The sequence below is a fragment of the Pleurodeles waltl genome, chromosome 12, assembly GCF_031143425.1.
Source record: "Pleurodeles waltl isolate 20211129_DDA chromosome 12, aPleWal1.hap1.20221129, whole genome shotgun sequence".
In the NCBI taxonomy this organism is placed as follows: Eukaryota; Metazoa; Chordata; class Amphibia; order Caudata; family Salamandridae; genus Pleurodeles; species Pleurodeles waltl.
Genome location: NC_090451.1, coordinates 237,137,091 through 237,163,768, shown reverse-complemented (window position 1 = coordinate 237,163,768; position 26,678 = coordinate 237,137,091). Strand labels below are relative to the sequence as shown.

Sequence of the window (26,678 nt, the reverse complement as noted above, 5' to 3'; positions counted from 1 at the left end):
GTAGAAATTGCATCACTTGGGATAATCTGACCTGCACCCGAGCCACACCACTGTCCATACACCAACAAAGTTGCTCCACCTGATGGAATAGGTGACTTAGTGGATGTGCGGTACGCCGATAAAATGACGTCTACTACATCTGCTGGCAGCTGAAAGGAACTCATTTGTCCCCACTTAATCTCCAAGCATGTAGGCCTTGAAAACTGGAATGCAATACCATTCTCTCCCGACTGGGAGTGACGATCCGGGCTGAATGGCAGGTGAAGTGGGGGACACATGGCGACACGAAGGAGGTCTGCATACCATACCGTTCTTTGCCATTTCAGTACAATGTCAAAGTCCTTGTCCTGCAAACCTTCCTCAGTACCCTAGGAATCAAGGATATGGGGGGAAACATGTAATACCGCTCAAAGTTTCACCTCAACTGAAAAGCATTCACAAAGGCTCCCCTCACCAGATACAGAACTGCTGGCACTGAGCATTTTCTGAGAAGGCAAACAAGTCCACCGGAGGGGTACTCCAATAGGTGAAAGATTTCTGGACTACCTCCAGTAGAAGATAATACTCATGATCAGCAAGATAACTTGGCTTAAGCTGTCAGCTCTGACATTCAAAGACCCCTACAGGTATTTTGCAGTTAGCCAGAGCCCCTGGCGGTGTGCCCCAGACCACAGTCTTAACACTTTCAGGTAAAAGAAGGTGAGACCCCACTCCTCCCTGCTTGTCAAGATCTGGGCAGAGTAACCCATGATGGAGGGGAGGAAGGCCTTGAGCACCAACTGCTCCCACCTGCAGTGCTAGTATATTGAAAAATCTGCTCTTCCAGTGACCCGAGGCCTGTGATCTCTAGATCCTCCAAATGAGCTACCCACCCCAGGGTGGAGGCATCAGTCACTACTGTTGTCATGGGGGGACAGGAAGTAAAGGCCATCCCATGTGTCAGGTTCACCTCTGCCCCCCACCAAGCCTCTTCTGCCATAGCACAGGGAGATCATGATGGAGTCGGAAAGGTCTTCCCCCATACTGGAGCCAATGCCTTCAGCGCTACCACTGCAGGGCCTCATGTGCCACACTGGCGCATGACCAGGAGAATGAAGGAAGCCAGCAGACCTAGGAATCTTAAGACTCCCAGGACTGAAACTCTTGCAGCTTGTTGGAAGAACAGAACCATCTCCTGGATGTCTCTGATTTCTTAAGTGTCTTGAGAAAATGATGTGACTCCTCCCTAGTTCTGCATAAAAAACAGTAGTTTAGGCTCGAATTGTATCTAGGCTGGACTATGGCAATGTGCTTTATGTAGGTGCCCCTAAAAAAACTTTACAGACTTCAAATTGTACAAAACTCTGCTGCACGTTTACTTTGCCGTGACCCTAAGCATTCCTCTGTTGTCACTCAGATTTCTTCCCTTCATTAGCTGACTGTAGAGAAGCGGATCCATTTTAATGCTTTATACACAGGGCTTTATATGATGGTGGCCCTTATTACCTTAGAACACTGGTGCAATGATATTCTCCCAAAAGACCCCTTCATTCTGGAAGTCAACGATTAATTATTATACCTAGTTATAAATGTTAAAGGCTGGGAGGTAGGTCCTACTTTATGGAACTCTCTCCCTTTAAAAATATGAATTTGTACCTCTTTCCTGGACTTCCGTAGATTGTTGAAAACCTGTCTCTTTTAAGCTATTGCTGTCCCTCACCTTTCAGTGCTGGGAAAGTTTTTGAGTAGCCATGCTCTTTAGAAATTCACTGATTGAGTGACTGTGGGAAGGAAAGGCCCAGAGACGGTTGGTGTCTAATACCGCCCCTATGACCTGGAGTTTGTGGGAGGGCCACAGGTGAGATTTGGCCTCTGATAAAAAAAGCCCAAGTCGAGTAGCAGAGACCTCATTGACTGCAAAGTATGCAACACCCTCTCCGGTGAACTGGCTTTGATGAGCCAGCTGTCCAGGTACAGGAAAATCGGTCGGCCTGGCCTTCAGATATGGGCTGCAACCACTGCCATCACCTTTGTGAAGACCGTAGCTATATCACACCAAAGGGCAGTACTGCAAATTGGAGATGATTAGAACCCACCACAAATACTTCCAATGGGACCGCAGGATAGAAATGTGGAAGTATGCATCCTGATCTTTCAAGTCCAGTGACACCATTCAGTCCTTAAGCTCCAACACCAGTAGAACTTGAGCTAGGGTCAGCATCTTGAACTTTTCCTTTTTGAAGAAGTTCAGGCTCCTGAGGTCTACAAAGGAGTAACACGTGTAGCTTCCTTTGCTTTTTCCTAGCCTGGCAGAAACTCCACTGCCCCTTTCAGTAGGAGAGCTACCACCTCTTGCTGGAAAGGGGTCAAATTATCTTGAGGTGGGGAAGAGTGAGACGGTGTAATGGATATAGGAACCTGAAGAACAAGAAGGGTGTAACCCTTTTCTGTGATCTGCTTCTCTTAAGTAATGGCCTTCTAGGCCGAAAGAAAATAGGACACCCACCTTCCTGCAGGCTCTGTATGAGGTCAGAGAAACAAACTAGGTCTGTTTAGATAGCGGTGAGGGGGAATAGAAAAAGGAAGGTTGTAATGTGGATCCATTGCCCCGTTCTATAGATCTGCCTCCTGGGACGAAAGGCAGAACCTCGGCTAAAGAAATGAAAGGGGCAAAATGATCAAAAGTCCTTAGATGGTGGCAGACACTCCAGCGTCAAATCCGCTTTATGACCAAAGAGGAGTACTGTGTCAAAGGGAAAGTCGATAAAACTGGATTGGACATTTAGGCGAAGTTGGAAGTCTGGAGCCAAGCATACCAATGAATGGAAATGGTGGTTCCCATGACACGACTATAGAGTCAGCTATGTCAAGCCCTGATTTAATGATACTGTTAGAAGCGTGTGATGGTCTCATGAAAAAGCTCCTTCATGTCTGCGGGTATGTGGGCAGCATCATTTGGGCCATGCCCCATAAGGCAATGGTATAACAGGCGAGATGGCAATTGGCATCTAATGATTTCAGTGTCATACATTCTGCTGAGGTTTTCTTGCCCCAAGCCTCTAGCCTTTTAGACACCCTATCGGAAGGTGCTCTAGGGAATGCACCACACAATTGTGTACTGGAGCAAGAAGCTTGAATAACCAGGCTCTTTGGTGATGGGTGCATGGAGAGAAATGGTAGGCTGCCTGGTACCGAACCAAGCCACCAGGACAGGTGTCAGCAAGGCCTGATAGAGGGGCAGTAAGGGGTCTGATGTGGCTGCTGATGGTAAAAGGACCTCCGTAAGAATGCTAGTCTTTGTCTGAGCTAAAGAGTGCTGCAAATCCAAAGTCTTGGCAGCCTTTAGCATTTTTTATGGAGGGACACGACCTCAGGTGTTGGTGGACCAATTGGGAATTTCATGGCCAATTCCGATGAGATATCCATCAGATATCCAGGCCACTTAAAATTCTTGGAGGGGGTCCTAGTCTGGGTTGTTACAGGGCAGACATTGCACAGGGTCAGAGCCTGTGCCAAAGCTTTTGTAGAAGCATGCACTATAAGCCTCCTCTTCAAGCAAACGTTGTGCCTCCGGATCCAAAGTTCAACGTCGGTGGCTCCAGATTTGAAGGTGGTGGAGCAGGCAACAATGGACATCGTGGTGGGATGGTGTCTTCCATGGATTCAGCTGTGGCACTGAAGAGCTGAAGGACCAGAAGGAAATCCATATAGCGTTGACCCGTTTGTGAACAAGTTGTACATGGTGCTCAGAAATACTGATAGATCCGAGCCCAGAGCCTGGAATTTTGGGGAATTGCACCACCGGAAACTCAAGCATGGATACTGGCACCAAAGGCACAGGACATTGTGGCTGTCTACCCAGAGCTGGCCCCAGTGGAATGGCAAGGCTGTGCTGAGGATCCTCAGGTGGTCTCTTGACCAACTCCAGTTACGTGGGAAAAGGTCCTGTGAGATAGCCTATGGGAGACTTACCTCTTGAGTGCTTTTTTGCCTTCTTATGGTGTTTTCCCTGCTTGGTGGATGAGGAGGATGGAGAGTGGAAACAAATTTGAGAACGCTTTTGATGCTGACGGTCGTTCTTCACCCTAGCCTAAAGAGCTTGACCTCTTGTTCCTTGATGGCCTTCTAGTTGAGGCTGAGGCATGAGGAACAGGCCTTGGAATCATGGTCAGACCCCCAGACACCACAAACAGACTGAGTTGGGGGTCTGTGATGGACATCTGTCCCTCTCAATCTTTATAGGGTTTAAAACCTGACTTTTTGATAGGTGACGTGGTACTGATTTTAGTGATGTTTGTATGCAGAAATTCCTCAGAGATTGAAGCTATAGATCCGATTCAGAGGCGCGGCAAAAAGGGAACTGACGATGATGCTCTGGAGCTTTATGGTCTTAGAGCATCGCATGACATCATTTCTGGTCCCGACTGAGTCCAGCACCCTTTACCTGCAACACCATGTTTTTGAAGTTTTCTGAATCCAGTCTGATGCCTGGGGGTTTTGCTACAGGCTACAGGTGAAGGATCCACAGGGAGAAGTATCCATCAAAGGTGCAGGTGCTCAGCACCAGACAGTACCTGCCTTTAAATGCACTGGGCTGTAGGAAACCCCAACTCATTTAGTAAATACAAGAAAGGCTAGGCAGTTTCCACATTAATGTATTTTATTCATTTTCATGGAGAGGTTCCTTTTAACTGACAGAGGCTTTAAAAAACGTCTCAGAGATCTTTACTTGAATATAAGGTGAGCACTGGTTTCATCGGCAGGACCTTAGGAGATCTTTTACGCCTCAGCCACCTCTTTCTCTAGCCTCTCAGTCATTTTCAACTCACCAGAGAAATGTTTCCCTTGCACAGCAGAAATGACGCCAGGCCAGGCAGAATACCAAGACATTACACCACCAAACACAACATATATACAAATTTACATTAGCCCATGGTGGTAATGAGTCACTCTGGAGGCCTGGTGTTCCTGCGGAGAAAGCAGATGCACTTTAGGGAATGAAAGGCAGACGAAAAGAGAGTGCAAGAGAAGAGACTGCAGGAGAAGCAGAGTAAATCTTGGAAATTGGGGAAACATGAGCAGGTGGAGTCTTAGCATCACTTTATGTTTGTAAGTCGGATAAATATTCATGTTCCAAATCTGCATCTGAACGTTTTTCTAATGCGGACAGTTCACAGGGATTGCCCTGTAAAGTTTAACAGTATGAGGAGGTGCAGGTGATGACGAGTCCATCTCTCAATGCAGGCAGTGACTACGGATCATTTTGTTTCTGTCACCACAGATGGTTGCAGGTCGAAGTTTGGTCCATCTCTGCAAGAAGTCTTGTACTTGGCAAGTTTTGAATCCCCTTAGCACAAACAAGACAGTTGAGATTGTTTTCACCTATCTGCAAACGGTTTCATCTCTTCTTTTCTTGCAGTATCTTAGGTAATACTTCCAGCTGCAGACATGGATCAGGGTTTTCTGTGATGTATCTTAATTTGTATTTTCTGTCCCAACATGAGTTTGGTTGGCAAAGCACTGGTTGTACTGTGTGGAGTATCTCGGTATCACAAAGTGTCTAACAGGTGATTTCAGACACTGGAAACTTGGTCATTTTTGCTACTTGAAGTGCTTTCTATATTGTCACCATGAAGAGCTCTATAGTGATGTTAGACTGGGGTCAAATCAGAGTAATTTACTGGTCTGAAGCCTAAGTGACTAACAAAATCTTTGAATAATTTTTAATTGAAAGGGGGGCCACGGTCTGATTTCACAATGGCTGGAATGGCAAAGTGGAAAAAATGTTAAGTGCAGGTATTACTACATCTGCTTCAGTACTTGAGACTGCCATCACCTTCACAAAGTGCCAGCATTCATCCAATACAATTAGTAGATATTGTCCTGTGGCAATGGGAGCAAAAATGTCAACTGCAGCCTCCTTCCCGGCACGAGATACGGAACTCTCTCTTTCCACGGGATTTGACAGGCATTCCAGAAATGGGAGCTAGACCTTGTGAGATGGAAGTCTCTTTGTTACCACTTATCCCTCTGCCGCTCTCAGGAGCCAGTGCTACTACTTGTTTTTGAAGGGAGATGGGGTGATCTGATGAGTCCTTCTCAGAAGGAGTCAATTTTGATAGCATGCTCACCGTTTAGAAAATCAAACATTCATGAGATCTCTCAAATGTCTGTGTGTGCATCTTGTGAGTTTGGCAATGTTTATTCATTTCTGCGATTCATTTAAATCAGCCACAGCTTGCAGGGTTGGGTCCCTTAGCCAAGCACAAATGATATCTCTTTTGTTTAAGGCACAAGGTTATGCTTGTTTGATGACATAGATAGGGTATTCTTCAGTAACTGGAGGAATTATATTTGATCCAGTGAGGGGAACTCTGGAGACAAAAACAGTCACATTTGTGTCTTTGGTTTATCAATGGATAATTATTCATGCAGGTGAAGACCGCACCTTTCTATCCAAAGGGGTATATTTGCATTCTGGTCACCAAAGATGGGAAGCAGAGTTTGATGATCCTTAACAATAGTGAATAGGTTGCCATACACAAAGAAGTGGAAGTATTCACAGGTCCATACTACCACCAGACTCTCTTTTTCATGCTGTCAGGTGTTCTTTTTCCGCTCTTTCAGACTGTGGTTCACATAAGCAATACTCCTATGCAAGCCTTTAAAATTAGTGTCCTGATGGGCAAGAAGACCTCCAAGAACAAGAAGATTCACTTCCCCAAGAATTCTGGTGTGGAGAGTTTGAACCAAGTAAGCCAGGTACTCAGTTTGTGATTTCAGCCAAGATCAGTTCAAAAGCATATGGTAATTTCTCTGACCATGTGAGTTTGTTTTGTTGATATATCATGTCCTAGATATGCAGAATCACTTGTCTCACAAGCTGGATGAGCAGATTAGGTTGATGCATGTCCACACATACCAATCTTGCATCCACCCTAGTGTTTCAATACCAGAACAATGGCGGATCCCCATTGTATGGATCCCTCTACAGTCGCAATGATATTCAATTTGAAAAAACTTGCAGTTCACTTTCTGTACTTGTTTTTGTATAATTAATGGCACACCACTGAACTTTTTTTCTATGACAGCTCACTCACTCACAGTTAGTTGGCAAAGAAATGAAGGCCCACTTTGATGGCAGGTTTGAAACTCAGGTGGCACCTGTGCCAGTACCTACATAGACACCAAAGTAGTCTGAATTAGAAACGAGTGCATGCAATTTTATCACCCCATGCTCCCAGCAATAAATACGCACATCAGATGACAAAAGTAGGTTTGTCAGGTAGTTTTGCAAACAAATGTCTGTCATGACATTAATAATGGCACAAATTCACTCCAATATCAAAATTGAGTTCTGTGAACTAGTTTTCTTAAACTGTGAGGACACTCTCTCTGATAAAGAATAACGTGGCTCTGCGTGACAGATTATTTTTTGATGACACTGAATCGGACGAAGAGCTTGCGAGGGTGACAACAAAAATATTTCTAGCTATAGGGTCAAGAATGTTTAACTCTATTAAGGACACAGAGGTGAGGATTATGCTTTCTCTTTCTTTACTGAAAAACACACAGCAGCCAATCAATGTTAAACATACAAAAAAACAACGTATCCCAACATTCCCAGTAGTCTATATCATGCCCAATCCCAGGCCTGCTCTCCATATAAATGTCTCTGCCTCCTTAGTCCTTCCTCTTTCTTTGCAATAACTGAACAAGATAACCTGCACTGGAAGAACTGGATTCTTCCTACTCAAATTCAGAAAATGAATTGAAGCCACCAACTGAACCCTGGTGTGCGTTTCATGCCACTATCATCCCTCCTGGTACTCATGCGCCCTTGTTACCCGATCCTATTAATGAAAGGAAACAGTGCTAATAATCTGCCATTGACTATCAAGAAAAAAAACATGGGTGGGCATCTCAATAATACATGCAAAATGATCATATATGAATTATAACAGTAATATCTTAATTATGAACACATTTAATAATTCTTATCTTCAAAAAGGTGGGATAATCCTCCCCTCTGTGTCCTTAATAGAATTGAAAAATCGTGACGCAATAGCTGAAAACTGTTTTATTCTATGCCAGGACCGGGGGCTTCGGATTATACGAGTTTAAAGTTGATAACTATAACACAACCTACATCAACAATAAGCTTATGATAAAAGACCTTAAATGTAGTATCAGAAGACCAATCTGAGGCAGCCATAATATCCTCTAAACGAGAACCAGCACCACACGACTTGGAAGCCACGGCACTGTGCACAGAATGTGCCCCAAAAGGATAAGTTACTTACCTGTAAATCCTAGTTCTCTTCCAGGGGTATCCTCATCAAAGTCATAAACATTGAATATTCCCGCCCCTGTGCGGGGATCCCGGAGCATATACAAAAACACACATGTATAAGTATGAAATATATATGAAAAATATAGCATTTTTTAGTAGACAATTTTCATACCAGATTCATGTATACATGTGTATAACGGCAATGCAGACTATATTGATAAACAGGCTAAAATGCTTTATTTCTATGGATTATTTTTTTTTTTTTAAACACTCTCCTTTATAATTACAAGAAAAAAACATTCCAAAGCCCCATAACCGGGCACAGAAAAAGAAGTACCAGCAACACGTGAAAAAAAAAGAGAAAAAAATACATTGAAAACAATAGAGCATTATTAGCCCATAGGCTGCATGCAGGTTAATACAGCAGAACCACAAAATTTGGCATCGTGCCTTTAAGACCCTGAGCACCTCCAGTATCCCACCATGCCTCAGGGGTGAAGGAGAGGTGACAGATGGTTCCCAGTTAGGTCAGTTCTTTTTTCCGGCTTCTTCTGGGAGGATCCTGGAGCATTGAGCTCTCAATTTTTCTGAGTTTTTCACAGGAAAATATTCAAAAACATTGTTTTTCTACCTTCACTCGAGTGAGGGGATTTTTTTCCTGACTGGAAAATGCCTTCTCTTTTTGTGAAGTGCCCTTCCTGTGGGAAGAAGAAGGCCCAGTCTGATCCACACTCTCTCTGTATTGTGTGTTTGCCTCAGAGCCACTTCCCTGACACATGCAGGCACTGTAAAAACATGTCCAAAAGGACTCTGAAGGACAGAGAGAAAATCAGACTTCATGGTCTTCATGAGAGGCAGAAAACATCGTCCTCTTCGCTTCCCAGGCAGTCAATCAATTCTCAGGAGAGACAGGCTAGATCGACGTCAGCTGGTAAGAAGGTACCTGTCTGTTCCCCGTCGACGTCATTGCTGCCACCCTCGCATCATCGCATATCGCCGTCAACGGCGACCCGACCTACGTCTAAGGATACGACGTCGAAGGCGCACAGCCATCATCGCAACAGATCTCTGTCCACGGCAACCCACTGATCGACGTTGAGCCAGCACCACTGTGCTCGTACGCCGTCGAGGGCATCACACCCCTCGACGGCATGGAAGACGACATCAAGATCACCTCAATGGGGATAGCAGAGGCTTCCGTCGTCAGCGGTCCATCACTCGACGGCGAAGCATACGACGTCGAGCCACGCACATTCAAGGGACCATTGATCACCATTGAGGCGCTCGACGTCGACACCTGAGCAGACCACGGGACTTCCTTCGACGTCGGTACACCTTTCGACGTCGAGACAGGTACTGCCTATCTCTCAAGGGGAAGGGCGTCAGCAACCACCGACTGACAAGAATGTCACTCCACCAAGTCCAGTGGTCTCCATAAGGAGTGGATCGTCTAGACGGTCAAGGGCCACATCGTCAGGGCACATCTCGCCCATAAACCTATCGCCAAGGTGGTTGGAGAGTCTTAACAAGGCGCCTGCTTCTCCAGACTTTCAATACTTGCGGATGTATTCAGCATCGCTTCCGAGGACACCATCGCCAACGGTGCATTAAGAACGGGCTCGTTCTACGTCTCGCCAGTCAGCCAATAGATGCACTACAACAAGATCTAGGAGCAGGTCACGCTCCCAGAGGAGGTCTAGGTCAAGGTCGCACCATCACAGAAGGTCTCCTTCTTAGTCCACATCGTCGAGGTCTTCCATAAGAGGTTACTCCCCGACTCTGATGGATTCTCCACCAGATAGAGTTTCCCCGGTGGATAACATAACAACATTCAATGAGGTGCTGCTCAGGGGAGCACAAAAGCTTAATATTGATGTCCCGGAACCTTCAACCTCCTCGTCAGTAATCTTTGAAACCCGGCAACACAGGACGGTTTGAAAGAAGTTGTTACCACTCGTGCCTGGTCTTCTCCAGCCAACCATGGAGACTTTTTTAACGCCAGCAAAACTCCGTTCAGCTCCCGCTAGGAACTTGAAAAAATACAAGGCCCCTGATCAGGATCCTTTGTTTCTCAGGGCTGATGCATCACCAGACTCAGTCATATTAGCCGCAGCCTGCAAGACGCATTCAGTGGCGTCATTCTCTACGGTTCCACCGGACAAGGAGAGTAGACATCTGGACTCTGGGGAGGAAGATGTGTGGCACAGCGGCGTCGATGATGAAGGTCTCCAGCGCCTCAGCACTCCTAGGCAGATATGATCGATCCTTCTGGGACTCGCTGAGCAGATTTGCGGAAAAGCTGCCTAGAGAGGACAGGCAGGACTTTCAGAAGATCCTTCAGGAGGGAAGTCTGGTGTCCAATCAAATCATCAGTGCAGCAGCAGACAGTGCAGGCTTGGCGGCACATGGATACGCGCATGGGGTGTGCGCGAGAAGATCTTCCTGGCTGAGGCTCACAGGATTAAAGCAGGAAGCGCAACAGCGTATCATGAATCTTCCGTTTATTGGAAACTCGTTATTTGGAACACACACGGATGATGAGATGGCACGTATGAAGGTGGAGGTCGACACAATGAGGGCAGTGGGCCTCGAAAGAAGGAGGTACAGGCCTTACGAAAGGCGCCCGTTCCAACAGAAGGTTCAAACCCTTCAATGGTCCCAAAGACCTCAACAAAAGCAAGGACGTCCTCTCTTCCAGTCTCGCAAGGCCACACAAGACCGAGGATCAAGCAGACCTCAGCAGTCTACCCTCAAAGCCCCCACAAAACAATGAGGGTTCGCTTCCCTTAATACCGTAAACCACTCCGGTTGGGGGAAGTATCACAGCGTTTGCTCACGAGTGGCATGGCATAACAAAAGACAAATTGTTGCTGAACATTGTAGAGAGTGGATACTCTCTTCTTTTCCAACAACCTCCACCTCATTTGCCACCAACCAAGTTGAGACCTGCTCACATGAACTTACTACGCAAAGAGGTTTGTGCCCTGTTACAGAAAAGAGCAATAGAAAAGGTGTCAGCCACTCAAAGAGGAAAGGGGGTATACTCCCGCTATTTTCTAGTAGAAAAAAAGGGTCGGGAAGGAGTCTTCAGACCGATTCTAGACTTGAGGCTGCTGAACAAATTCATACGGAAGCAAAAATTCAGAATGCTGGCTCTTCATCAGATTTTCCCTAAACTACATCGAGGAGACTGGATGTGCTCCATAGATCTGCAGGATGCGTATTTTCATATCCCGATCATTCCCAAACATCGGAAATTCCTACGATTTGTGATAGCCTCCCAACACTATCAGTTCAAGGTGCTTCCTTTCGGCCTAAGATCTGCCCCTTGCTCATTCTCCAAGTGTGTAGCAACGGTAGCGGCGCATTTAAGGAAGCAGGAAATCTTCATTTAGCCATACCTAGACGACTGGCTACTGAAAGCCTCCTCTCAGGAACAGGCGAAAAAACATCTAGACATTGTGCTCAGTGTTTTCCGATCTCTAGGTCTGCAAGTCAACTTCCAAAAGTCCACCCTCATCCCAACACAAACCCTCCACTACCTGGGAGCGATACTGAATACAGAGCTCGAAAGAGTGTATCCTTCGGAGGAACAACTTATCAATAAGGAGGCGGTGTTGCGATCTTCTTGGTTCCCCCGCGCCTACGGCCCGTCAGGTGACATCTCTGTTGGGCTCCATGGCCTCTTGCATTTTCATTGTCCCGAACACCAGATTGCATATGAGACGTCTTCAAGAGGCTCTAGGGGAAAACTGGAATCAACACACAGGCCACTGGGAGGACAGAATGCTTCTTCCGGTAGGAGCGCGACAATCATTACAATGGTGGATGCGCAGTCATCACCTGTCAGTAGGAGTTCCTTTTCGCCATCCAATCCCTTCCGACACTCTGGTAACGGATGCATCGCTTCAGGGCAGGGGAGCTCATCTGGGTTCCCTTCAAGCTCAGGGCTTGTGGTCCAGAAAAGAGAAGTCGTACCATATCAACCTGCTGGAGCTCAGAGCGGTTCATCTGGCTCTCAAATCATTTGCTCCATCGATTCAGGGAAAGTCTCTCCTGGTGCAGACGGACAATACGACGACAATGTATTATCTGAACAAGCAAGGAGGGACGAGATGCCAGCTCCTGTCTCAGGAGTCTCAATCCATTTGGCATTGCTCATAGCGAGGGGAATGTCTCTTACAGCAATTCACCTCCCAGGGCAGCAAAACGTGGAGGCGAACTTCCTAAGCAGAACCCTTGAGGATGCCCACGACTGGGTTCTTCACGACGAGGTCGTCGAAGACATCTTCGTTCAATGGGGTCAGCCTCAGTTAGATCTGTTTGCGGACGAGGTAAACAAAAAATGCCCAGACTTCGCGTCCAGGTTCTACTGTCGGGGGTCTCGAGGGAATGCCCTGTTGATCGACTGGTCAGGGTTATTTCTCTACGCTTTTCCACCGATTCCCCTGATACCAGCGGTGGTAAACAAACTCTACAGATCCAACACCACAATGATTCTCATAGCCCCTCAATGGCCTCGTCAGTTCTGGTACACGGATCTCCTCAACCTGTCAGAACAACCGCACAAGAGGCTGCCGTGCAGACCGGATCTTCTTTGCAGGCTGGGAGGCAAGATTCTTCACCCCAACCTACCCTCTCTGAGCTTGACGGCATGACTCCTGAATTCCTGCAGTATGGGCATCTAGGGCTCTCGCTTGAATGCATGAACATCTTAAAGGAGTCCAGAAGGCCTTCCATGCGGCGCTCTTACGCGTTCAAGTGGAAAAGATTCTACATATGGTGTCGTCAGCAGGGTCAGAATCCTATTCTGGCTCAGGAGGCGGTCATATTGTCTTACCTGCGCCATCTGGGGAAATCAGGTCTGCAAGTGTCATCTATTAAGGTACATTTATCTGCCATTACAGCTTATCGTAAGTCACCTTCTCAGGAATCCTTCTTTACAATGCCAGTAGTCAAGGATTTCTTAGAAGGTTTAAAGAAGGTTTTTCCACTCATTCGAAAACCCTCGCCTCCATGGGAACTGAACATAGTATTATCTAGACTCATGGGCCCTCCTTTCGAGCTTATCCACAAAGCTTCTTTGCAACACATTACGTGGAAGACAGCTTTTCTCGTAGCTATTACTTCGGCGAGGAGGGTCAGTGAGATGGAGGCTTTGTCCTCCAAGGAACCGCACACGGTTTTCCATGAAAATGGAGTTGTTCTAAGAACTCATCCATCATTCTTACCGAAGGTGGTGTTGGATTTCCACATCAATCAGACTATATCACTACCAACTTTTTTCCCCAATCCGGATACTCCAGCGGAGAAAGCATTGCACTCCCTGGATTTGAAAAGAGTGCTAAAATTTTACCTGGATAAGACCAAATTGATTAGACGATCTCACCACCTGTTTGTAAATTACGGACATATGAGAACAGGCGATGCAGCCTCAAAACGAACCATGTCTAGATGGATTGTTTCATGTATTGTTGCTGCATATCAATTGGCTAACAAACAGTTATTGGCTAGGCCTAAGGCTCATTCGACAAGAGGAAAAGCGGCTACTGCTGCCCTCCTTAATTATGTTCCAATCTCTGAAATCTGTAAAGCTGCTACATGGAAATCTGTACATACGTTTACTAGGCATTACTGTTTAGACTCAGATGCCAAAGCGGACGCTCAAGTTGGTCAAGCGTCTCTGAGAAATTTGTTTGCATAGTGTATATCTTTTTCCTGCACTTCTATTAGACAGTCCGCAGAGATAAGGGATGGGCTTGCTAATCTATTCAATGTTTATGACTATTGATGAGGATCCCCTGGAAGAGAAGGATATGTTACTTACCTGTAAATCCTAGTTCTCTTCCAGGGGTGCCCTCATCAAAGTCATAAACAACCCACCCTCCTCCCCGGACGCAAGTCTCCTAGAAGTGCAGTACAGACCATCTATCTAATCTGTTGGATGCGTTGTCACCGTAAAAAAGTACTGACCTAACTGTGAACCAACTGTCACCTCTCCTTCACCCCTGAGGCATGGTGAGATACTGGAGGTGCTCAGGGTCTTAAACCTTGCAGGTTAAATGAGAAGAAACTCCTAATCACAAAAGAGAGCACAAACTCTCAAAACTATCCACATCAGAGTGGAGGGAACACCTGCACATTAAATTCCCCTAAGGCAAAGCCTTGAATCGTTTTTGTGCCCGACCGGGCGCTCAGGTTGTATTAATCACGGAGGAACATGACACGCTGCACAACTGACGAAACTCAGAGAGAAAAGGACCTCAGAGTTCGTCTTGCAGATGCGCATGTATAGATATAGAGAGAGGACAAGCCTCTCAGTCCAGCACTCGTCTGGCCTCAACGAGAGGCCAGCCACACTCTCAAAAAGTACGGAGCACCCAGCGGGTGTGCTTGGGTAATACAGTTATGCCAGAACACGCAAACGCCGATCCGAGGGAGAAACCTCGCAACAGAAAAGGCGTATGCAAAGCATGTAGAGAGTGGATAATTGGAGGAACAGAGTCCTCAGCGAAGTGCTATTCAGAACCCCGCTCCTGCTCCACTGTCGTACATTTAAATCAATAAAATCACTTAAAATATAGATCATATGACAGTGAAAAATGTTGGGTACTTCTCTCTGGCTGCGAGCAGTAAAGAAAGAGAAAGGACTAAGGAGGCAGAGACATTTATATGCAGGGCAGGCTTGGGATTGGGCATGTTATGGACTACTGGGAATGTTAGGATACATAGTTTTTTGTATGTTTAACAATGATTGGCTGCTGTGTTTTTCTCAGTAAAGGAAGAGAAAGCATAATCCGAAGTCTCTGGTCCTGTCATTGAATCTCTCTGACTCTACACGGTGACTGAGAAGTAGATTTGTTCTTGCGCTTGTGAGTTTTGACTGTTCACGGTGGGGAAGTAGCTTTATTAGAAGGTAACCCTCTTGTTTGAATCTATGAGACACTCTGAAAGCAACCAATCTTTATTCAGCCCTGGCATGTGCTTAGAATGCCTGGGCAGGCCTGTGTATGTGTGAGGTGGAAACCACAACAAAAGCACGTATCTGGATTAAAACGTCTCATACCGCTGTTCTTTTACATGGTTAACTGACTCATTTCATAGAGTGCGATGTTTGTGCCAGCGCATAATCTCAGCTTGATGCTCAGCTGTGCATGGTGTTCTGGCCATGGTTAGAATTTTGCCAAGCTTTCGTGGCTTTGTAGCAGTTTCTGAAGAAAAGTGACATACGTACAACCTGCAATGATTTGAGACCGAAGGGCTTCTTCACAATTCAAGTTGTTGAAACTGTAGTTCTGAATGTGCTCCATCAGTCTGATGAGAAAAGAAGCAATCTCCTCAGCAGGCATTTTAGGGGCTTAGTGGAAAATATAGGTGTCATTCCAACCCTGGCGGTCCATGACCGCCGGGTTGGAGGACCGCGGGAGCACCGCCGACAGGCCGGCGGTGCTCCAATGGGCATTCCGACCGCGGCGGTAAAGCCGCGGTCGGACCGGCAACACTGGCGGTCACCTGCCAGTGTACCGCCGCCCATTGGAATCCTCCAAGGCGGCGCAGCTAGCTGCGCCGCCGAGGGGATTCCGACCCCCCCTACCGCCATCCAGTTCCCGGCGGTCCGCCCGCCGGGAACCGGATGGCGGTAGGGGGGGTCGCGGGGCCCCTGGGGGCCCCTAAATGTATTTCACTGTCTGCTGCGCAGACAGTGAAATACGCGACGGGTGCAACTGCACCCGTCGCACAGCTTTCACTCCGCCGGCTCGATTCCGAGCCGGCTTCATCGTGGAAGCCTCTTTCCCGCTGGGCTGGCGGGCGGCCTGAAGGCGGCCGCCCGCCAGCCCAGCGGGAATGTCAGAATTACCGCCGCGGTCTTTCGACCGCGGAACGGTAACCTGACGGCGGGACTTTGGCGGGCGGCCTCCGCCGCCCGCCAAGGTCAGAATGAGGGCCATAGTGTTGATAGTGTATGACTTTCACTGCTCATGTTAGTCAGGCACACCTATCAGTGGTGCAACATTTCCCACTGCCCACCAGCAATTTGCTAATTGTGTGCACGAGCGAGCTTTACCAGGCTAGGTACCTAGTACAGCCAAACATTTTCAACCTCTCTCCTCTGTTACGGTTGTGAACAGCAGCATCTATCAGTATCAATTGTGAACATGTATTTTGGTGAGATGTGCACTTCAGCACTTTGATGGCTTGATTCTTCTCACATTGTACGGGCAAGGCAATTAGAATTTGTGTAATTGCTAATGATTTGGGCTGTATGGGAACCAGGGACCTAAAACTCGAAGACCATTGAAACGTTGCTAAGCATAGTGGCAGGATTTCACCAGGAAATTACTTCATGCACCCTTTCACTACAGCTTCCATGATATCACAGGAACTGACATCACAAATCCTTTGGCCTGAAGGGTCGAAGATTGTACAGCTTATATAAAACTTAAGGATGGAGCATGTCATTAAACACTGATTTGTAAACAGCACAAAACAGAAGCAAAGGTGTTGATGGAAAAAAATGCCCTTTTGGAAGATCAACTGTCGTATTAATTGAATCAGAGGGAATGAAAATGAAAAGAATGGGCAGGACTAAAAACGACAAGATAAAGGTCTCGAATATTACCATAACTACCTCTAGGTGAGTCGAACCATGCCTCCCAAAAGCACCAGGCATACAGTCAAGATGAGGTGGCATACCTTGATAGGTCCCGTAGAGGTTGGAAAAGAGGGTGCTGTTGGCCCAACTATAGAAGCTGTCGATGTCTAAGACCTTGTCAAAATTGCTGGTGAAGCTCTGCTGTATTGCCCGGTTCAAGTAGAACCCATTAGGACTCTTCTCTGCGTACGCAATGATCATTATGACAGCCAGGAAGATGATGTGCACTGAGAAAAAATGGTAAGAGACGTGACATTCAAAAACTGTGCATTGAGAGATGAACACAGACTCGCCAATGAAAAACTATGCTCTGTGAAAGAGGTGCACATAAACAAGCTAATCAAGAACTGCACAGAGAGATGGACAAAGATATGCTACTCAAAACTGTGCACTGGGATGGGGAGTGATGTGAGATTCAGGAGTTGTGCACTGAGGTGCATGTATGACGTGCAAAAACTGTGCCCTTAGAAAGACAGACATACCCATTCAAGGATTGTGCTCCAAGAGAGGAGAGAAACATGTCACTGAAAAGCTGTGTACTGAGAGATATGTGTGTTACTTAAAAAGTGTGCACGGATAGATATGGACAGGGACATGCCCTGAAAAACCTGTCCACTAAGAGTGAAATGAAAAAGCTGTGTTATATCAGTGTACTGAGAGAAATGGCGAAAGACATGACATCAAAAACTGCTGTGAGCGAGAGAGATGAACAGAGGGGCACCATTCAAAAATGTGCATTGAGAGAGATGGACAGAGACGTGCCATTTGACAACTGTTCAATGAGAGAAAACCTTTGCACTGAGACTTGTCATTAAAAATCTGTGCACTGAGATGGATAGACAAAGGTACTTCCGCCAATTAAAAACTTTGCACCAATAAAGCTAAAATAAGTCTGCTGTTGAAAATGTGCGCATGGAGAAAGCTGGACAGAGATGTAGTATTCAAAATCTGTGCACTGAAAACGAAGGCCCGCCAGGTACCATTCAAATACTTGTGGAGATGGACAAAGATGTACATTGAAAAGCTACGCACTGGGAGAGAAACTTCATTTAAAAGTGTGCTCTGAGGGATATGGACAGAGAGGTTTGATTAAAAATGTATGCAAGAGAGTGAGTTGGAGAACGCTGTGGCATTCAAAAACAGTGCACTGAGAGAAATGTCAATCAGTGTTCCATTTATGAACTGCGCAATGAGAAACATGGACACGTGCATTACCTCCCGTCCCTCCCTTGCCTTCCTTAGTAACTGTAAGGAAGGCGAGGGAGTAGGACTAGGTGTAATGCCATTATCGGTAAGTAATGGGCACATTCTAAAGCAGTGTACTGAGAGCGAAGGCCAGAGCTCAGCCATCGAAATATAGAGTAATAAGAGAAGAGGACAGAGATGTGTTGCTGAAAACCTGCTCACTTAGAGGAAGAGAGATGGAGAGAGGTTAGGCTTTAAAAGTTTCGGCACTGAGACACATAGTCGAGTGAGCCAGTTAAAAGTGGGCAGAAAGACTGATGCGTACCATTAAAAACAGTGCACTGAGAGTCGTGATATTGAAAAACTGCATCTCAGGTCTCATGATATCTGAGATGTTTTACATCGAACAATATTGGCTGGGATATATATATATATATATATATATATATATATATATATATATATATATATCATGTACATCAGTAACTCTGATGATATATCAGACTTTAAGGTCTGGTTTGACACTGACCAGCTTTGGCTCCACCCACATGTCGTGAGCCATGAGTAAATGTTTTGATTGGGCAAAAGATGTGTGCTCCTACAAAAAAGCGCTTGCCCTCCACTAGCTGTGATTATTTGTTTATTTATCCAGCTGCCAGAGTTTGAACTTTCATAGGCACACACGATATTGGAAGGCTATTAAGTGTCTTAGATGACTAGATAATTTATTTGTATTTTTCTCTGTCAACAGCACAAATGGGAGAAGGGCAGTATTTAACCTACACGAAATTTTAGGTCTGGCTTGACAGTGCAAATGTCACATGACCTTTCAACCTACACTAATGTTCTTCTACTGTTCTTTGCTTCCACACAAATACATATCTATTCACATGCTATTTGTTTGAAACACTTCACATTACCATACAACATACCTTTAAAGCCAGGCCTATTGGCATTGCCAATGCTTGTTGATTTAGAGCTTTGTAAAAGTGGGTAATCAGTTCCACTGATTTGAGCGCTAGGCATTGGAATACTTGTTGTGCCAGCTTTTCAGATTTCATGAAATATTTGATAGGCCATTCATTAATTATATCTAGTCATTCATTGTGAAGATTAGCATAGCTGATTCCACAGGGCATTTCACCCAGCATTATGCAGCCTTGCTTATTTCACGGTATTTAATTAGTTTCTTCCAATGAGTGTGATGTCAGCATCACTTACTTCATGGCATTTAATCAGCCCGTTTCATTTGTGCGATGGCAGTGTCAGTTATTTCATGGTATCTGGTCGGTTTCTTTCACTGAGTATGATGTTAACATCACTTATTTCATGGTATCTAATCGGTTTCTTTCAATGAGTGTGATGTCTGCATCACTTACTTCATGGTGTTTCATGTAGGTTTCTACTAGAGTGTCGTGTCAGCTTCACTGACTTCCTGATATGCAAGGTAGGTTTCCATTGTTTGATATGTCAGTATCGTTTCATGGTACCTGAGCTATATGTTCTATTAAGAGCTAGAGTACCACCAATATCCCAAAAAACTAAACTGCAGACACTTTCATGAAAAACGAAGTAGTGTTTGTCAAGCACAAATTGAAAACATAAATAGTATGAATATTGACAATCCCTATAGCAAAGATGTGTGGGGCTGTGAGCGCTGAGTTTATAACTAAAAACATATTGATGTATTTTGAGTTTTTGAGTTAAGAGTTTGTATAGCAATTGGCTAACATAGAAAATCGTGCAACTTGGAAAATGTGCCCACTTGAGTGGCCACCAATAATCACGAAGCGTTATTATTAAAATGCATATTAAAAAAAATAATTGAAGTATTCGTATTAACACAAATGTATTAGAGGTTTATATTAACGATTGCATGTTATGTATCTTGCTTTATAAATTGTAGGCCTTAAGTTAGCGAGGTCTGGGCCTACTTGCACAGCCTCACGTTAAGCTCCACTGCTTAATAAAAATAATACAGTGAGAAATGTACGCATGAAGAAATTAATACATGTATTATATGCGCTCAGTTGACCAAACGTTAACAGATGTTTTTAACTTTCTCATGAGAAATGCTTGCTAGAAAATCTTGTCCTAGTGATAGAAACAATGTATAGTTTGAAGCGTGAGACAGTGATGTTCCCAGGAGCTAACAATGGATGCACTGACTGGAATACGGATGGATACAAAAATTGTTACCTGACGAGTCTGACCTTGGGAGCAGGAGAAGAGAAGCCAATCACTGACCTGTGAACAATAGTTTAGTTATATCTCACATCTGAAGTTCTACCTTCATTGGACTAATGGTAAATGTACGATTCTTTGACCAATAGGAGCGTGAAAAACCTTTTAGGTGATTCTAACTCAACCTGACTGCACCTAGGGAAGACAGTATTATTGCATTCCTGCTACTGTCATTACTGACTTCCTACGTTGACTTTTCCTGAGAGTTGTTCTTATTCTGTCTGAGGAGCTGAACAAGTTCCTGATGATAGTTCCTGTCTTTAACTTTACTCCTTAACTTTGATGCTAAATGGTTCAGAGAGCTTAGAGTCCCTGATTCTGAACATTCCCCTTTCACTGTCCGATTGCTGCTGTTGATTGAGCTGATGTCCGACTGACGAAGAGATTCACAGCATGCTGATCCTTATTGAGGAGAGGTGTAACAAAATGCTAATGTATTTGTTGTAGATTATGTTCCTTGTTTCTAGGTACCAACCGCTGTTCTGATAGAGCCATAGTTAGATGTTTTCCAAATTAACTTTGACAAAATATATTTTCACATGAAGCCCAAACAAGCTTTTCTAATCAGAAGGTTATCTAGGGAGACCCACAGAGAATGTTTGCAATTTTATCAGTAACAATTGATGTCATTACTTTTGCTGAATCTAAATGTATGAAATCTCTGTTGCACAGTTATTCTTGCTCTTAATTTGTACTGTGACTGTTGAATGTTTAGTAATCAATGTCCTTGCTAAATTGAGATTCTTTAGAAGATTTGGTCAATCAGTGTTGTTTTTAAATGCTTATCAGTTGGTTTTGAGACTAATTTCCATGACATTAGCATTGTTAATATAGGGAAATAAACATTCTAAGATTTATATAAGGTGTGGTTATTTTTGGCATTACCGACGCCAAAGATATCTGATGTGGTTTATTTAAGTTATAGATTAAATTTTGTTAAATTTGGGGTTCATGGTGGGAACCACTCTTAGTGTAGTCAAAAGGTCCACCGAACCTCTAAAACGTCCCCTTATAAATGAAAGATAAGAAATCAAATAAGGTCCAACGCGCTAACATGGCAGAGGTTGAGCAGGCATTCAACCAAAAGCAAAAAATAATTTGCCATACCAACGAAGTCCCGGATGAAGCGGTACAGTTCCTTCTCCCTCTGGGCCAATTTTCTGCGATCAATGAAGCTGCCAATAGGAGGGGGTCGGTAGATAGGATTTGTTGGGTCTCTCCAACCAGATAGTTCCCAGTCAGGATGTTTGGCTGTGAGAAAGCAACACACAAGATAGATCACATATACAGCCGTTTCATAGGGCAAGGAAATAGGAACGAAAAGAAAAAAAAGAGAAATGTTAATGTGCATCAAATAGTTTGTGGGGAGTTATAAACTGCATAAAAATAGTTTTGCACAGGTGTTTACGATGTCCATCCCAAGTGAAACAATCATCAGCCCCAGTTGTAGAAGGAATTAAAATTATGGAGCTGAAAAATAATAAGTGAAAAAGTAGGTCCGGCAGTGGGTGTGGAATAATGCCAGGATCACTTTTTATCCAACGCTGAATAGGAGCAAATCCCATTCTCCTGGTCTCAATTCAGGTTGTGCAACCAAACAGACCCATGTTCAATACCCTTTATTTTTCAACTTTTACCCACTGGGGATCTCAAACTGCAGTCGAGCAAGTTGAGATTGCGAAGAATGTACCCTTGTACTCGCAGTGCTTCAAACGATATTACCCACTGCCTATAAACCGGACGTGGAAGAACAAAGATAACCAGGTGATATCCAGTAATTATTCTGGGGCTCATTATACTCCTTCATTTTGTACTCACTGTAGCCCTAGCGACAGACAAAAACCACAAACAAATTGCCTCAAAAGGAGTATCCGATCTAAACTGCAAGGCCACGTCTCCTTTATATAGGAAACACATAATTCAAGACCTGTCTGACCCACCCCTCATAGGTTTATGGCAGATTGAGCGATAATGAGATGTGGGAGAGCCTGAAACTGGAGTCAGAAATGGGTGCTGAAGAATTATGATGTGGTTTGTGCTGGATTTAATGCTGTATCAGCTGTTGAGAAAGTGATATATATTCGTGAGGCAGAAGTAATTAGTTGGTTGTGTGAGAAGTTTATGATAGAAATAAAATAAACTCTACCTGGGGGATTTTTCAAATGAAGTGTGATGGGACATATCAGATGTAACCTGGTAGGGTGTTGGATGTGTGAGGTCTTTAATAAACATTTAGAGTCGGTTGAATGTGGCACATCTTTGAGGAAGAGCTCTTGTGAAACGGTGTGAAAAGGTTTCTGACTAAGAGACAGCAAGTTGGGCATGTTTGTACTTCAGGTGATGATAGTGAGCTGTGCAAAGGACTGCTGGGGGGGGGGGGGGGGGGGGGGGGTTTAGGGGCTGTTAAACAAAAGTGCCTCAAATGAAATTCCCTCTTAGCCATTACCATAATGCACTCTACTCATTTTGAATTTTTCAGCATGTTATCGAATGTAAACTAGGCTGATTATGTAGTACAAATATATGCTCAGTTCATTATACACGTGTTGTGATCAAATGTGCTGTGTCCACTGAAAGACTGGCACGTTGAAAGGAGGTCTCCAGCTGGAAATTGAGGGGAACTGAGAGGACCTCCTCCCAGGTTGTAATTGAGGGTTGAAAGTGGGAAAGATCCTGATCTGGGGTCCTCTCTAAGCCTTCTCAGGGGAAAATCTCCAAACACTACAACTTCCTCTTGACGGGGGTGTCTCCTTGCTAACTAGGGAGATTCATGAGAGACAGAACTGAGATGAGCTGCAGCATTGTGGGTGACAGACACAGGACCAGTCAGCCAACAAGGCCAGGTGGAGAGGGGTCAGTGGACTACATGCAAGAATGGATGTAAGGGTTAGTAGGTAGCCTGACCCAATATTTTAGTGACGTGGTTGAGACTGAGTAGTCCCATTGCTTAAGGTTATCTTAGTCCTCACTGAAACAAACCCAAATCAACGTTTCACCTTTGTGGAAGCTGTCAAAGCAAAATATCCCCTCGAGAAATCCAGGTGGCTCAAGGTGAATTGGTAACATTTGAGAGAGAGTGGCCTCATCTTGATGTGAGCAGCGGTTGAGATCCCACACAAGTAAAGTCATATTCTACCTAGAAGTAAACACTAGGTTTTGTCAAGAATCATGAGCTCACCCTTTGCACCGGGCACAAGCAGAAACGGCTTCTTTCGCAGAGAATACACATGCTGCATGTGACTAATGGTGCCAAGTAGATCATTAACGTTATGAAATACATCAGTTAAAATAAATCAGTCAATTTAGATTAAAAGAATACAACCAAATGATTACACAAACACCAAAACAATGACAGGCCTATGATAAATGCATTAGGTTTCGCCTATGGGATTAATATTACATTAGGCGGTGTGAGATCAGTGTATGAGTGCAGGTAGAATAGTGTGAGGGATTGAATAAAGGTAGATAAGTGTGAGTGCAGGGTGAAAGTGCCTCAAAGCATGATGATTGGTGTGGGTTTAGTGCAGAAACAAAGTGCTTCATTAAATGGGAAATTACTTAAAGGGACAAATGGAGTGTTGAGGTCTCCGAGGGCATTTTTTTTCATATATAGCAGGAACTAGAATCGAAGGTACCGGGGCGGTTTACATGAGCAGCAGGTACATTGCACCTTCTTTCCAAACCCATTTTCAACTTTGCATTCTTAACTTCTGTAGTCAGAAAAGATGGTATATCATTCGGAGAGTGCTTCTGTACGGAATGAGTCGTGGGCCTTCATAATGGTGGTTGTGCACTTGTGAAAACACGTTTTTAAATGTGCAGAAATAACACAAGTTTTCGTCAGCCGAGAGAGTGGGGAAACAATGTCAGTGAACACAGGCGTGTGTGCGTGAAGTTCTCAGTATGTCTGTTTTCGAAACTTTTTGGTTCACAACTAAGAAGTACCTATGGGATTTTTTTAAACTATGGTCCACAATCCTGGTTCAAGTCCCACCTTTATAACGAATTGTGTTTGTTCTTTTCATAGTGACACAATAAATGAAGGTGATGTTTCTTTCAATCAATGATTTTTACTGGTAATGACAAGTATTTGGTAAAAAATATCTATTTCAAAGATTCAGATTTTATTTTAATTTGCCAAATATTTCTGTTAAAAGGGAAGGCTTATGTAGTGTTGCTTTGCCTTCTCGAGCGTCTTCGGAATGTGATGACTGCTTCGTTTCCAAGAGAGGTGGAGCTTACTGTTGAAGCTAAGCTGCGGACAGAATCGATTTAAGGAGCGGAGCAGAGGTTGAAATGAATAACCCATTCACAACACAAAGCGTTTCTGCTTACTCGTTCTTCTAGTTTACTACGTACCACTGATAAAGCTAGTTCTGCCCTACTAGAAAAAACATAAGGCAACAAACCTTTGCACAGCTGTGACACAGAACTGCATGAAATATTCAAGGGATCAGTAAACCGCCACAGATTGAAGGCTTAGATCAATTTTATATCAGGACCGGAGGCTCGGATTATGCTTTCTCTTTCTTTACTGAAAATTCACAGCAGCCAATTAAAACACAATAAACAAAAAACTTCATCTCCCAAGATGCTCTAGTCCTTGTATCACGTGCAACAATCACAGTATGTGACCTTAGTCTATATAATGCTTAACCCCAAACGTCATATCCTCTTTCTTTGCTGCTTCGCAGCAGATAAGTAACATTTATCTCTCGTTTCACTTTATTGTAAAGTATTCATACAGTATTTGATTGTTGTATGCTAATTCTTTATAGCGACGCGCTTCCGCTCGCTTCACTGTGTTATTTAATGTACTTTCGGCTTCTCACCGAGTATTGACGGTGTTTTCATCCACCGATTAAGTGTGGAGCGAAGCGGAAGTGTTCTACGCGCTAAAACGCGTAGTCTGTCTTCTATTGCAATGAAGGTTGCAATGCGCGCGATCCTGACAAGCCGATCTCCTTTCCCGGTGTATTTCATGGAGATCGGCTCGTTCTGACCAGCGCGCGAGGCATCGTGATTGCAGTAAAAGAAATACAGAGACTTTCAGCACCCCCTGACGCCCAGCTTAAATCCTTGCTGGGTTGTAAAATCAAATCAAGGCTTTGCCTAGAGTGGTGGATATAGGCAGCTTCCTCCACTATTTACTGTTATTTGACTTGTATATATTTATATATCTATACCTTTGCTATATGCCTGTTCATATATATATATATATATATATATATATATATATATATATATATATATATATATATATATATATTTATATACAGTGTAAGTGCCTGTAGGGGTTTTTCCACTCCCCCTGTATTTTTCTGACTAAATTGAATTTATTATTAATATCTATGGCTCAGTGGAGTGACCAGGATGCAGGGTATTACCCTGAGGATACTGACAACCAATTAGAGGTGAATTTGGTTGAGGCACTAGACTCCAGAGTGCAACAGTCAGTTAATGATGCCATGGTGAGAGCGCTTGGCCCATTTTCAGGGCAATTATTAGAATATGCCCAATCCCAGGGCTGGATGGCTGGCAATGCATCCTCCATAGTGGAAGAAGTACTTCCTAGGGCACCTTCTAAGTCCAAGTCTAAATCTAAAAACCTGATAAGGGACGAGCCTGCTGGTGATTTACATGCAGATATGTTTGAAAAACTACGTAGGAAAAGGAGTGCGGAACATAATTACAGCACTCAACAGGATTCTTCCTCCTCTGGGGATTCTGATGACCCCGATTCGGATGACTTAACCGAACCAGCGGCCAGTAAAAAAGCCAAAAAACAGCCCACGGCCCTTCAATTTTTAGACTTCGATCCTTCGGATATTATGCACCCTAGGTCTTCTAATTGGGTCCCATCTTCGGAGGTTGCTCAGTATGTGCACGCAAACATAAGAAAAAGTTTTGATAAAGAGGTTCGTTCTAGACTTAAGGCAGAATGTCCTAGACCAGATTTGGACAATAATGTGACTAACACTCCAGAAATTGATCCTACCATGATTACATTTCTGAAAAAATACGCGAAAGACCCCAAGAAAGGTTTAGATAGATCGTGGCGCCTCTGCCAAGATAAATTACTGGATTTGTCAGGACCCTTAACAAAAATATTAGATTTGGCTGTCGCTTCCAAGGAGTCAGACACCCCTGTTAACACGGATGTCCTCTTAGGTTGGGCTCAGAGGGCAGTATGTCTCTTGGGTAACCCAAATTGTGCTATTTCCACTGAGCGCAGAAAATCGATACTCATGAGAATGGACCCTAAATTAGTAGACTTGGCCTCGTCAGAAGCGGGTCTGTCAGCCGAAGGTCTCTTTTTGGCTC

General features: G+C 44.4%; 1 protein-coding gene across 1 annotated transcript in view; it reads right to left on the bottom strand.

Moving 5' to 3' along the window:
- Nucleotides 1-26,678, bottom strand: part of LOC138267111 (polycystin-1-like protein 3) — a 522,747-nt gene that overhangs the window by 171,522 nt on the left and 324,547 nt on the right. Inside the window, exons 19-20 of the mRNA XM_069215961.1 lie at nucleotides 21,462-21,605; nucleotides 16,967-17,152 (exon numbers count right to left, since the gene is read on the bottom strand). Coding sequence (XP_069072062.1) covers nucleotides 16,967-17,152; nucleotides 21,462-21,605 — 330 coding nt within the window. The remainder of the gene's footprint in view (nucleotides 1-16,966; nucleotides 17,153-21,461; nucleotides 21,606-26,678) is intronic.